The sequence below is a fragment of the Tursiops truncatus genome, chromosome 9, assembly GCF_011762595.2.
Source record: "Tursiops truncatus isolate mTurTru1 chromosome 9, mTurTru1.mat.Y, whole genome shotgun sequence".
Classification (NCBI taxonomy): Eukaryota; Metazoa; Chordata; class Mammalia; order Artiodactyla; family Delphinidae; genus Tursiops; species Tursiops truncatus.
The window spans coordinates 89,645,072-89,660,020 of NC_047042.1; the positions used below are offsets into that span (position 1 = coordinate 89,645,072).

A 14,949-nucleotide genomic window follows, 5' to 3' on the forward strand; every position below is an offset into this window, starting at 1 on the left:
AACAGGCCTTATGGGGTATATGTAATATACCCCAGCATAGCCTCCAAATTGGAAATTAAATGTTATTTTCTTACTGATTCTTTGACCGCTCACTTGTAAGTTCCATGAAGGTATAGAGCTGTTGTGCTCACCACTAAATACAAAGGAGAAAATAGTGTCTGACACAGAGCAAGTTCAAAATAATATTTTTGGAAAAATATTTTGTCATAAATGAGTAAATAAACGTGTATCCACAAGACTAGGGTTGAAAGTAAAATGATACATAACTGAACTTTAGGAATTACTTTGCATATCCCTAGATGTTAGATATTGCAGAGTTCTATTCAGACATGCCTTCTTTCATTCATTCATTCTACCAACCAACCAACAATTCTGTTTAGTTTCAGAATACTTTGTGATAAGGTTTGTGATCAAGGCTGGGAACACAAAGGGTCATAAGAAGATACTGCAAATGATTTCAAGTGGCCTAAGTGTAGTGTGGGATACACACAGATATACAGCTAATATAATTAGTACCGATCGATTATACCTTGAGAACTATAATAAGTACAATAGTAGTGTAAATAGTGAACTCCAATGAGGATGTAACTAGTTCTGCCAGCAAGAATCAAGGTACAATTCTTAGAAAAGGCAGTTATTCAGCTGGGCCCTGAGAAATACACAGGACACTGATAGATGAAAAGTGGCAGATTATAAATTGTTATGAGCATGAATTTTGAAACCAGGCTGCGGGAGTATGAATTCCAGTCTACCACTTATTAGCTGTGTGACCTTCGTCAAATTACTCAACTTCTCTGTGCATCAGATTCCTCATGTATAACATGGAGATAATAATACCACATATGGCAATAAGGTGGTTGGGGGAGTAAGTTAGTTAACCTGTGTAAAGCACCTGTAACAGTACCTGAAACATAACAAAAGTATATGTAAGGCGGAGAAAAGAAAGAAGGGCAAGACAGAGGCAACAGCATAAAAAAAGTCCTGAAGTGAAGCGCTAAAAAACATTTTCTTTCTGTTTTTCACCAGAAAAATATAAAAGCACAGAGTGTGTTAAGTACAAACTACTACGTACGAACTGCACTTTGCTAACTCGTTAACAACTTTGGGTTATTGATCTTTTATTACAACTATGGATTCCTCAACCCAGAAAAATCCACAGATGCACGTACCTACAATCAAAGCTCCATGCATAATTTCTGGGGTCCGTCCACAGAATCAAGTGCAGCGGGAGCTTCTTCAAGGTCATCTCTGAGCCATAGATAATGGAATGGTCTAACGGGTTTACAGACTTTCCACAGAAACCAATGCTTAGTATGGAATTTTATACAACCCCATGAAACTCTGGACCCTAAAGTACCTAATCAAAAAATTAAACTGTGAACTCAGAGGACTGAGACAGATAGAACACAAAGAATTTCACAGCTGCATCTCAAATCAAAGAAGGGCTAAAGCAGACAGTTACAGTGAGGGGCTTCTCTGTAGAGAAGCGGACCTGTGAAGGGAGAGGGTGCAGGTGGTCTGTCCCTGAGGAGGAGATGAAGGTGAGAGACACAATGTAAAAATGGGACGGCTTTGTACTCACATGGTGAAGGAGCCTGGGGGGGCAGACACTCTCCGCAGGTCCGCAGCTTGCACCTGATGGACACTAGAGGCAGCAGGGAATGAGCAGCGAAGACAGTCAGCAAAACAGCGTGGACAGACAGGGGAACAAGCCAGGAGAGAGAAAGAGAGACACACAAAATTTAAACAGAAATTAAATGAGCGCATCACCAAACAGTAAATGAAAAGAAAAAGAAAATCAAGCCAGCCACGGAAATAATCAAAAAGCCAGTGATAGCGACGAAGCCAACAGGACACATGGCAGGGCCGGCTCTCAGGCAAGCCACAGACTGGAGCACGAGGCGGGGCACCGGCAGATGCTGGAGGAGCGCGGATGCTGCACGGGGCTGCGGGGCAGAGGGTTACCGCGGTCCTCTCCGGCTCTAGGTCTCACTGGGCATCCATCTGTGCGCGCGTGCACGCGCACGCACGCACACACACACACGGGTGGTAGGCTGGCACAGTCAACTCAGAGCAGAATCAAGGTAAACTGAATCCTTTAACATAGTCCTCATGATTCCAGGGCTTTGTTGGAATATTCATGTCAAAGGACAACCGTCTTCAAAAGAGCGACTCGACAAAAACTTTAACTTCCTTCAGTTAAACAGAGAAGGCTTTCTAAGAAATCCCAAGGTAATACCAAGAAAGCCTAATTTTATCACAGTGATGCTGTAATTCCACTCATATTCTTGGTAGACGAGTGAAACCATAGACTTCTCTCTGCTCTCCCTTCTTTTGTAAAGGAGAGGGTCTTCGATGGCCACCAGAAAAGAAAAAATGTGGAACTGAAGAAACTAAACCCCAAATTTCCTGTCACTGTTACATCATTATTCTCTTCACTCTCTTCGACCATTTGAACAGTTTCACTATAACTGCAGTAGACGTACCCCCCCATCCCTCTTTTCCACGGGGTACATACATTCTCATATAAAGCCACCCATGAATTAACTCCTCGTCATCCTGAACGGGCTATCAGTTATAACCAATGATACTTCTCAGCAGCCCAGGATGCTGGAAGTCGGTTGCCCAAGGTTTGCCAACTAGAAATCTTGCCCCTGGATAATACAATCACCCTTAACCATGTTGTCTTAATTGCTAGTGAACGCAGGCTGAGATCTTCCTATGCACCTGAGTAATGTAGAATGTCTGATCTCCCTCAAAAGTGACTTTCAAATAGAGAACATAATCAAATTTATCTGGCTGTCATGTTACTAGTACATGAATATGAACCTAAACAAATCTGCTCTATTACTTTTAGGGGGGAAGAAATTTATTGGAGTCCTATTTCAAGTAGATTCATAAGCCATAAACGACATACTCTCCTGTACCAATGGGGTGGAGAGGGGAGGGGAGAGTGAACATAACGGGCCTAGCCTTTCAGTTTATATATAGTAACAGCAAATAGGGTCATAAGGCAAGAAATTATTTTAGAAAAAATTGTTTTCCTTTTTGCTACATGAAGATCCACTGGCATCATGAAAGCTTCCTAGTTAGCTGTTTCTCATGGGAATTCTTCCAGCCATCCATATGCACCAGATCTCGAAATTCTTAAGTATATATCTTCCACTTCTGCCATAAAATGTGACCAAGACATTCTCTGTATTATTTTTATATTCACGAGGTTTTAGATTTATGTTACTTTAGAAACAATTTCTGAGAAACGTAACAGATAGGACATTATAGAACCGATCCACGTGCGAGTCCCTTGTTCAACATGTAACCGTAAGTCTCAGACACACTAGCAGGCACTGGCGACCCTGTGAGGAAAACCCTGGGGTCTCCCCACAGAGCAGGGGAGACAAGCAAACCAATAATTACACTGGTTTTGATAAATGGTGTGAGAGAAGTGACGAGAATACTATAGGAGCGCTGAGTGGTGTATTTAATAGCTAGAAGCGGATAGAAAAGGATTCTTAGGGAAAGTGATATTTCGATGGAGTTTGAACTTGAGCAGGGGCTAGCAGATGAAAGCACGTGAGGAGGGCAAAAATATAATGATACACGAGACAGGCCGTACTGCTCCAGAAATAGCAATACGCTCTGGAGCACAGGAAGGAGAGGACCAAGGCGATGATCAAAAAGGTCGGTAAAGCCAAGGAATATAGGTTTTACATTTTTAGAAAGATCATTCTAACCAGTCTATCGGAAAAGACACAGTGTGAAGGGCAGCAACGTTGGAAACAAGGAAATGAACTGAGCAGATTTTAGCAATGCTGACGAGAAGTAATGAATACGGCTCCGCAGCTAAGGCTGTGTGACTAGCAGAGGGGAAAGATGGTGTGAGAGTTAAAGGTGTGGGAAATAAACAGAAGGAAGAGTTCAAACAACGCAGGGGACGTGTAAAAGTGGAGGTGACTATGAGATATGCAGATAAAGATGTCAACTAAGATATCTGGGTATGAGTCTTCAGTTTTTAGAAGAAAGCCTGAGCTGAAGACACAGATCTGAGACACACTAGCTTATCCGTCATAGAGGGAACTTGTGCTGCAGATGTGATTTCCCAGAGAAGGGGCAAATCTATGAGGAACACCAGCATTTCAGCAGAAAAGGGGGCCACAGCCCTAAAATCTCAAAAGTTCATGTTAACATGCTATGTGAAAGGAGGATAAGTCCTTAAGATGAATTGAAAAGCTACCCCTTTCTGACTCCCTTCCCCCTAACACAGATACACACAAGTTTTTAAACTAAAACAGCTCTCTTTCTTCAAAAAGAAGGCATGCAAATGATGAAGAAACAGTAAAAAGTAAGAAAGAGAGAAAGGAAAAAAAGGGAAAGAAGGACGGAAAAAATAAAGGAAGGGAAGAAGGAAGAAAGAATTATCTTTCAATTATCTCTTTCTGCCTTGGCTGCAATAGTGAACTTTGCACACTGTGGCCTAAACAGAGAAAAGCTTGGAGGGCTCAGAAGGTGGAAGAAAACTTTTAAGAAGATATTAGTGGCCAGGCCGCCCTTAAACTGGAAACTCCACTTGGAAATCCAGTAGAAGAAGTTAGATTTCCAAACAAAGATTTCTACTGAAATAGAAAGAAGCAATCTAATTACAGAGGGTGAAAAAGAGTAGTGGTGAGAGATTTTCTAAAAATGTGTTGAATGATAATTTTAATAATAAATTGTAATAAAGATCTTGGCTAATCTTTAAGATTTATATGTGTCCTTTTAAGAAATGGACAGAATATTATTACTGGCATTTCACGCAAGTCTTTCCTACGGCCTGAGGCTGCTTGGATGGAGACACCATTGCCCCCTGGTGGGAAATAACTGCATTTTTGAGTTGAGGCTGCTGCTTTTTTTTTTTTTTTTTTTTGCCGTACATGGGCCTCTCACTGTTGGGGCCTCTCCCGTTGCGGAGCGCAGGCTCCGGACGCGTAGGCTCAGCGGCCATGGTGCACGGGCCCAGCCGCTCCACGGCATGTGGGATCTTCCCGGACCGGGGCACGAACCCGCGTCCCCTGCATCGGCAGGCGAACTCTCAACCACTGCGCCACCAGGGAAGCCCGAGGCTGCTTCTCGAACACCCTCCCGGCTAAATCTATGAAGTCACATCATCTGTCATATGTGCCATGTGTACAAAAAGAAAACAACTCTTTCCATTTGTTTTTATATGAGAAGAAAGCCCAAATAAATTCTTAATACAGTTTCTGAGCAAATACAAATTCTTTCTCAAGGGCAAAAACTGTTTGAAACTAAACACCCGAAAACAGTTTCATGTCTCATAAGGTTATTAAGCGTAGAAGCACCAGGCATGAAAGTGGGAGCTGTTTGCCTGTAGATATTAAGAATTTTTAGCTCTGTTAACAAACGATCTACAAGTGATCCAAAACAACGTGGACTATCTCAGAGAGGGCTTTTCACTTAGTAGCTCAGAACTTTCCCTTAAACCAATAGTTCATGGCTTAACTCTAATGTTTCAAGAGAGAATATGATCAACCATATACTATTGCTGACACACTGCCTGAAACTCACAAAGTGTATATTCAACCTAATAGTGGTAAAGGCAGAGGACAGAGAAAGCTGCAGAAATGAGCTAAGAGTTTCACTAGCTGCAAAATGTAAACAAAATGAAAAAGGCAACTAAACAAGCCCTCTGGAGAACGATCTAGGAAAAGTGCCGGGGGAGCCCAGATTGACTCTGGAAAGGGAGGATGCAGAGGAGAGAAGATCCCTCACACCAGCTTCAAGCTTAGAAGCAGAGACACTAAAAACTGAAACACGTCACGAGCCCTGTCGAACGCTGTTCTTCAAATCTGCCATCTCAGAAAGACAGGTGAAGCTTTGGCAGGGAGCGATAACACCTGTGTCATCGGTTCATTCTAGGCACTTCTGTACTTGTCACATGGACTCAATAAATACATGGCGAAGCATGCCCTTCCTTCACAGGCACTAGAGGAAGCCAGCCATTCAGTACAAATAGGTAACCATGCATCACAGGCCACAAATAGAGGAGCACCTTGGAGGGACCCTCGCTCTGACAGAAGAATGGCCCAAGGCTGAACCCTAAAACGTCCTTACCTTGAGTCAGGTCAGCCATAGGTGCGTGATATATGAAAGATACTCTAAAAGATACCCCAAATCCCCATCTTTCTCCATCCCTTTCTCCAACCCCAAAAAGACATTTCAATCGAAATTAGATTAAGGGACTCTATAAAATGCACTCAAAATATCTAGTCATTTATCACCTTGTCCGAATCAGTTTATCAAAACACCCAAGAAAGGAAAGGGTCCAGGAGGGATACATTTTGTTTAGGCATTGAGTCGTGGGTCAAGTTTCATCTAGACAAGAGGATGCCACCCAGGATGGCAAAATTGAGTTGAAGCATCAGAGTACACAGGACCCCAAAATGGGAGCATTGGGAAAGGGCAGAAGGGGATACGATGTGGAGAGAGGGGAGCCAAAGCCAGCTCTGCCGACCTCCTGCACCTGGAGAAACCAGCTCTCCAAGTGACCAGGGAAAAGAGGAGGCCAACAGCACGCCTTCTTAAACAAAAAAGAACACGTTCGACAGGACACGTTTTACGACCCTGAATCACTCAGTGATTTTCTGCTGGTCCCAGTAAGTATATACTCAAGCGGTCAGTGGAAAAGCATCATCAGTCTAACACATCATACAGCAATAACTTCTGAAAGAAGGGTGTGGTCACCGTATAGTAAACACGAAGAAGAAATATGTGCGAGAGACCAAGGAGCTGCTGAGTTTCCTGGACTCGTCTCCTTTCCCAGCACGGGGAGGCCCCTGCTCATGCACATGCGCAGTGCCCTCCTCTCCACGGTCTCCATGTTCACCAAGGTGGGCAAGGGCAGACTCACTCATTGAGTAAAGGCATGGACGTCCTTCTCTTGCTCTTCTGTACCATGTTGGCCTGATTCCTCAACGAGATCCGAATCATAGCCGGGGCCAACCTACAGGGCTCCCCATCCACTTGCATGGGGATGGATTTGTAAGTTAGCAGCATGACCTCCCGACACTGGTGCAGCCTTTCTCCGTGGCCCCCGACTTGCAGGGCAGCCTATAAAGACAAGAGGCAAAAGGAAGCGAGAGGTTAGTGCTTACGAGTTACTCAGGAAACCTAGAAAGCCCAAGCCCACTGCCTATAATCAAAAGGCCTTTGAAAAATACTTACTGAAAGCTGTTAGCCACGAGTAAAGTGGGCAACCTTGGATAAATCATTAATACACATAAACTGAAATATCTAAATTTTGACGGCTTGATCACAGATCCTCACTGATAGCCATTTTTTGCTTTTATGTATTTTCAGCCTTAACTTAATCGTTAGTTTAATACAAAAGCTCTTTGTGTTATCTACTCCCATGAAATAACCAATGTACATAGAATAAAGAATATAAAAAAGATAAAATACATGGTTTAAGACGGCCTCCATACTACACTTACTATATAAATATATTTATATATAATTATAATATATAGTTATATATTATATATTAAATATATTATATTTAAATATGCAACCCATCCTTAGAAAATTTTTCAAACTTCAGGCAAGCTTTTCCTTTTTACCTAAAACCTCCTCAAACTACTTCAAATCTGTGTAAGATCAATGAAATGCAAAATAATAATCCTCAATTGAAAACATTCTTTAGAGTAAAGCAGCTTTGAGGATCAAAATCAAAGACAGTAAGAGCTCAGTTCACTACAGTAGCCACAAAATGAAAAGTCAACCCAACATTAAAATTCTGCAACAAAGTAGCATAATTTCTCTGCCTTAGTAAAAAAAAAAAAAAAATTTTTTTTAATATATATTTTAGTATCACTTATCCTTTTAGGGATGAACTAAAATCAGACAATATGTTTGGTTATGCATACAGATAGCGCCCAAATTGTCTTATACAGTTTGAGGGACATTTTTATACACATATGTAAATCTCCATCCAGATCAGGCTTTAGGCAGTTTATAGCAACCAGAAGGTTTCCATGTGTCCCTGCCCAATCTATTTATACTCCTCTCACCAACCAATCAGTAACCACTATTCTGACTTCTATACCATAGATTCAATTTGTTTGAGCTTGAACTTCATATAAGATGAATCATACAATATGTACTCTTTTGTGTCTGACATCTTTTGCTCATCATTATTTTTGAGTAATAGAAAAGTGTATTTACCTACTCTTCTGCTGGTAAACATCTGGCTGTTTCCAGTTTGGGGCTATTAATGATATAAACTTTCTTGTGTCTGTCTCTTGGTGGATACATCCCCTCTCGTGGTACGTAAGATGAGTACAATTGCTATGCCGTAAGTTTTTTTTTTAACTTTAGTAGATACTGCTAACAGTTGTTCAGTAAGGCTTTATTATAATACATTTTGAGTATCAATTTTTAATGAAGTAAACAAACTTTTAAAAGAAGTTAATACTAACTCTAGCTCAAAATCTAAAAGATAGACTTAAAAAGAAAAACCTACGGGAAAAAACTTTGTTAACTGAGATTTGTGAAGTCAATTTCCACTAATTTGGTTCCCAGATAGTTGTGTTTATCTGATACTTTGAACTACTTTTGCACTTGCATTAATCTGAACAACAGAAACCTGATTATGTATGGATGCAAAGAGAAAAGGAACACAAAGGGACAGAAAGGAGGAAAGAAAGTAGAATAAAAACTGAAAAGTAAAGAACATACTTCATTATTGAACACCTTTGATGTTAAAAAGCACTCAGTTGTGAATTTTATATACAATTTTATTCAATTAGTAGAACAAGGAGGCAGAGGAGAATGAGGCGAGAATTTACTAAAATTCTTTACGGCCTATTACCCAATCCTCTGTTACTCAGATTAAGGTCTTTCTGGCTGCACTTAAACGACTCATTTAAGTTAATCTATGGACTTGAGCCACTACCTCATCTCCCGAACTTTTCCAAAATATTTCCCTTGCCTTCAACAAGCACTTCTCAGGGCAATATTTATCTGACCATACTGTATCCCTTCATCCATGGAGGAAATACCATTTTCTTCTCTTTTCCCCCAGTCTTGACTAGGCCTAATGACAGATAAAAATGCAGAACCTGCTAAGTATGAACTTATTCCTCTGGGTTTGACAGGACTGAAAATTGCTTAAATACTTTCGAACCCTTTGGTATCAGAAGGCTTCCACAGTACTACAGAGAACATTTAAGCCATATTCTCAGCCTCGGTGATAGATTAACAGCAAACACAATTAACAGAGGTAAATAGCTGTCAGTGGCAGTTCCACTGGCATTTCAGAATCAGTCCAGGATCACTGAACAGGCACAAGAGGAATTATAGTAATTAGCTTTTCAGAATAAAGACAGTTCTATTATTGTTAGCACAAAAACACTTACTTTTGGAACAAGTTAAAGGTAATTTTTTAAAATTCTTACTAGAAATAGTTATTTTTCATCATTCAGATTAATCTAGACTTAACATCCTATAAGGCATAGGCCCTAATAACCATAATCATCCCCAGAATTTGCTAGAATGAGTCATTTACTGATAAGAATACATTGGTGTATTAATGACAGATATTCAATTGTCTGTTCAACCTAGCATGTATTATACTCTTGTGAAAACGTCAAATATTGCCTTTCTGGTAGTATATGACTTAGGAGGAAAACAAGGATAGCCCCTGAACTAAGTGCATCCGTTGCCATTTATTGTCGTAAAGTCATTATAACAACTTTCTTTCAGTCCACAGTTAAGGTGTGAGGTTTTCTTTCTTTCTTTCTTTTTTTTAAGATTTCTTTGATGTGGACCATTTTTAAAAAAGTTTTTATTGAATTTGTTACAATATTGCTTCTGTTTTATGTTTCGGTTTTTTGGCTGCAAGGCGTGTGGGATCTTAGCTCCCTGACCAGGTATCGAACCCACAATCCCGGCAACGGAAGGTGAAGTTTTAACCACTGGACCACCAGAGAAGTCCCTGGTGTGAGGTTTTCTGACTTTCTGCACTATGCTCCTCCCCGGAATACTATTCTCCATCTAAGTCTCATCCTCCTTCTTACTACTCAAGTCCTTATTCCACTTGCTGTCAGATGACAGGACAGACAACCCTGGATTGGGAAATCAGAACAGAAATACGGGCAAGTCTTCCAACCCCTCCCGACTGCTGCAGGCCCCTGACTCCCAGTCCCAGTCCTGTAACAAAAGGCCCAAGGCAGCGATCAGTGACAGGGACAGTAAATAACAGAGATAATCAACAATACCGAAATCTGGGTTTTTTTGGTTTTTTTTTTCAAGACGAACAAGGTGGTCTTGTAAAACCAAATAACAAAAAATGGAAAACTATTTTGTTTTATTAAAAAATAAAACAAGAGAGGATAAGATATAATAGAGTTTAAAAGTCATACAAGAATGTTATAAAGATCTATATGTTAATAAACTGGAAAACCTAGATAATAGAAATTTCTGGAAAAAATATAATTTGCAAAATTTGGTGTAATAAATACAGAAATTGGATAGATTAGACTGGTTTTAAAAATTGAAAGTTTTCAAAAACATTACTCATTCCATCCCCAACCCCAAAATGTGCCAAGTAGACTTAGATGTTTTACAAGTAATTCTACCCAAGTTTTATAGAAAGACAGTGTCTAATAAAACTTGTTTTAGAAAATGATGCTATGGCTTCTGAAATAACAAACCAGATAAGGGCAGCAGCAGAAAACAAACTTTTAACCTAAATTATATTTATAATCACACATACCAAAATCATTTTAAAAATAGCTAATTGCTTTTACTGGTCTGTTACGTAAAAACTAAACTGTGATCCATTACGGGTTTGCAAGAATTAAGAATACTTCAACATCAGAAAATAACAAAGAATGAAATAATTCCATTTGCAACAACATGGATGGACCTACAGATTATCATATTAAGTGAAATGTCAGAGAAAGACAAATATCATATGATAGCACTTACTTGTGGCATCTTAAAAAAATGGTACAAAACGAACTTATTTACAAAACAGAAATAGACTCACAGACACAGAAAACAAACTTACGGTTACCAAAGGGATAGCGGAGGTGGGGGGCCGGGGAGGGGTGATAAATTAGGAGTTTGAGATTACTTCTCAAACTATATATAAAACAGGTAAACAACAAGGACCTACTGTATAGCACAATGAACTATACTCATTATCTTGTAATAACCTAAAATGGAAAAGAATCTGAAAAAGAATATATTTGTATACATATATATGTATAACTGAAACACTCTGCTGTACACTTGAAACTAACACAACATTGTAAATTAACTATACCTCAATAAAAATAAAATAAAAAAGAAAACACATTATTATAATTTCACCATACTGTGGTTTAAGTGAGATAAACCACATTATCATCCCAAAAGATGCAGAAAAAATAATAAAGTTCAGTGCCTTTTAGGGTCAATTGTTAGAAAACTAGGAATCAAACACAATTTATTTACCTGATAAAGGTCATCTATCAAAATCCTTAGGGAAAACATTATTTGGAATAAAGAAAATTCAAAGCATTCCTTTCAAGGGACAAGATGATCCACTAGTAACAAAAGTTTTCAACATAGTATTGGAGGTCTTGACCAACATAATAAGTCAAGGAAATAAAATTGGAGGAAAAAGCCATGGAAGAAAGAAAGCAAACCTTGTAATATTTCCACTAATATCATCCCATACATCAAAAGTCCAAGAAAATTCACAGGCCAAAAATTAAACCTTGTAAGAAAGGTACACTATCAACATAAAAAAATCAAGGGCTCCCCATCTCTAGCAATAACTAAGTAAAAATATAATAAAAAATAGGATGTCATCTATAATATCAACAAAAATAAAGCAATAAAACTTTTATGCAGAAAAGTTTTAAACTACTGGAGACATAAACCTTAAAGAAATGGAGAACCACGCCATAGCCATGGATGGGACAATTTAATACTCTAATGATATGAATTTCCTCCAAATTAATACATAAATTCAATGTAATTCCAAGTGAATATGAGAAATACTATTTTGAAGAATCTTGTCAAACTGATTCTATAATTAATTTCAAAGAATAAAGGTTCACAAATGGCTGAGAATATTTTGAAAACATAACAATAGATTATCCTTATTGAATATTGAGTCATGTAATATTCAAAGATACAATTCAAATAAAGGTGTTTGCATAAGAAAAGACATAGGGGGCTTCCCTGGTGGCACAGTGGTTGGGAGTCCGCCTGCCGATGCAGGGGATGCGGGTTCGTGCCCTGGTCCGGGAAGATCCCACATGCCGTGGAGCAGCTGGGCCCGTGAGCCATGGCCGCTGAGCCTGCGCGTCCGGAGCCTGTGCTCCGCAACGAGAGAGGCCGCAACTGTGAGAGGCCCGCGTACCGCAAAAAAATAAATAAATAAAATAAAATGGAGAAAAATAAAATGAGTATTCTACCTCACATCATACACAAATATTAAGCCCAGATGTATTAAAGGACTAGGAGCAAGAAACATAAATATTAATATAAAAATTAGCCAGTAGAAAGAGAGGAGAGCACAAGTATATATTTCTCCTTAGCTCTCTTTTTTCAAGCAGTGTCTCTGGCAGTGGCTGTTTCTCCTCTGTTTCCATTTCCCACTGGCAAGCACTCTTCCCAGGCCACCCTGTCTCTACGGTCCCAGCACAGACAGGCAGCCCCAGCAATGACCTCAACTCTTGTGGTCTGATTCCCTTCTCTGGAGTCCCAGCTCCTGCCCGATGACCCTCACTGCACAGCCCATCAATGGCCACTTGTCCAAGGTCCCACCACTGCTGAATGGCCCTGGCTCCTGAATGCTGATAACACTGTCTTTTCCCTTTGTCCCTCCAGTCCTGGAGGTGGCAGAGAATTTCTGCAGTTGCTAATCCATGGATTGCTCTCTATGGGTTACCTCTTTTCAGTTCTTCTAACATCCTGTAACTAGTCCCCTGTACTAAATTCCCTCAACTGAACTATCTCACATGGGATATTTTCCCTCTCTGACACCCTACCCTAGTCCCCCAAATGAAAAATTTTACTTAAGTAATTTGCAGTGGCACCATCATTCAAGGCATATTTTTCTATACAAGTTTTTACAAGCGGTTTTATTGCCACGAAGCAATGCCATTAAGTTTTATTGCTTTTTTCCATTTTGTCAAATATTAACATTTCTGGACATGGGTGTATTTTAAAATCCTACTGTAATACATGCTGTAAGCAGTCTAAATACCACCAGCAATAGTATTACTATTTACTTAATTATTGTTCATATGAGTAACATTTATGGCAAAAATAATTCCATAGATTCAGTTTCTTTATATGTTAAGTGATGAGGTTTTGGTAGGCTGCTATGGTCTGTTTTAGCACTAGCATTTTAGGATTCTAGGTTGTACCTGTAATTTCATGTTCTCAAATTCTACCACATGCCATCTAACTTTGACAATATTAGCTGTATGCTAATGCACAGCCAGTAACTACAATGAAGCAGAGGACAGTAAAAAGGAAAGGCTTTATTTGAAAAACTTTCCTTCTGCTCATTAAAATTAATCCAGCAATTATTAAATACTATGAATAAGAACATTTTTTGAAAAAGTGAAGTTTCTTATAATGAAGAAACCTAAGTACTCCTTCTCACTGGGGTTTATTGTATACTTATGTCTTTTTCCATTTTTGTTCAATAGAGGTAGATTCACTATTAAGGTGAGTTCATGGGAGGCAAAAAAGCCACAAAAGGGGTCTGTTCAGCTTTTCTGCCAACAGTGAGATCTAGCCTGGAATTCAGTGGTGCACGATGGAAAAAAATCATCTTCATGCTTTCAAGCTATTTCCATAAATAGTCAATCCTCTGAAATCTGTAATATCATGACAGAGTTAATATAGTGTAGTCATATAATCAACAACATATCCTGGGATCAAATAAATTTGTATAAACCTGGGAAGAAACACATCTTATTGATGATTGTTTTTTTTTTTACACTAGGTTAGTAGCATCCATCCCTTATACCAGACTTGTTTTTGGATTTTGTGAAGCAAGAAGGGAACTGAACAGAATATAATGCTGAAACAGTATCAACTAGGTCACAATAAAAGAAAAGCCAGACTCCATACAATATATCATCTATTCAGCATATAATCAATTGTATTAGACATGAAAAGAAGCAAGAAAATGTGATCCGTGAGGAAGAAAAATTTTTTGAAATGATCACTGAATGGACTTAAGAGCAAACTGGACACTGCAAAAAGGGGTCAGTGAACATGAAAACAGAGCAATACAAATTACATAATCTGTAAAACAAAGACTAAAACATTTTATTTTTTTCCCCAAGACCCATACGGCAATAGCAAGCAATCTAAAGTACACATAATTGAATGCCAGAAGGAGCAGAAAAGGATGGAGCAGAAAATACACGGATGAAAATATTCCAAATTTGTAGGGAAAAAAAAAAAAGGTCAACCTTCAGTTCCAAAAAGATCAATGAACCTAAAACAGGATAAATACAAAGAAAACCATGTGGAAGTTAGAATAATGCCCACTACAACAACCAGGAAAACTATGCCCACATTCTAATGCCCAGAAACTATGAAAACCGTACAAGGCAAAAGAGCCCTTTCTGGTATGATTACATTAAGGATGTTGACATAGGAGACTATTTTGGATTATCTGTGGGAGGGGGCCCTGATGTCATCACAAAGGTCCTTATAAGGGAAGAAGGGAGGCAGGAGAGTCAGAGAACAAGAGGTGAGTATAGAAGCAGAGGTCAGAGTGAGGCGGGGCCATGAGCCAGGAAAAGTAGGCCACCTCAACAAGCTGAAAAAGACAAGGAAGTGGGTTCTTCCCCAGAGTCTCCGGAAGAAACACAGCCCAACCATCCATCTTAGACTTCTGATCTCCCAAACTGTATGATATTACATTTGTGCAGT

At 39.3% G+C, this 14,949-nt stretch overlaps 1 protein-coding gene across 1 annotated transcript in view; it reads right to left on the reverse strand.

The window, feature by feature from the left end:
- The window catches only part of DGKI (diacylglycerol kinase iota), a 456,496-nt gene that overhangs the window by 150,208 nt on the left and 291,339 nt on the right, over positions 1-14,949 (reverse strand). The window contains exons 20-21 of the mRNA XM_073809968.1: positions 6,905-7,104; positions 1,583-1,645 (exon numbers count right to left, since the gene is read on the reverse strand). Of these exons, the coding sequence (XP_073666069.1) occupies positions 1,583-1,645; positions 6,905-7,104 (263 nt within the window). The remainder of the gene's footprint in view (positions 1-1,582; positions 1,646-6,904; positions 7,105-14,949) is intronic.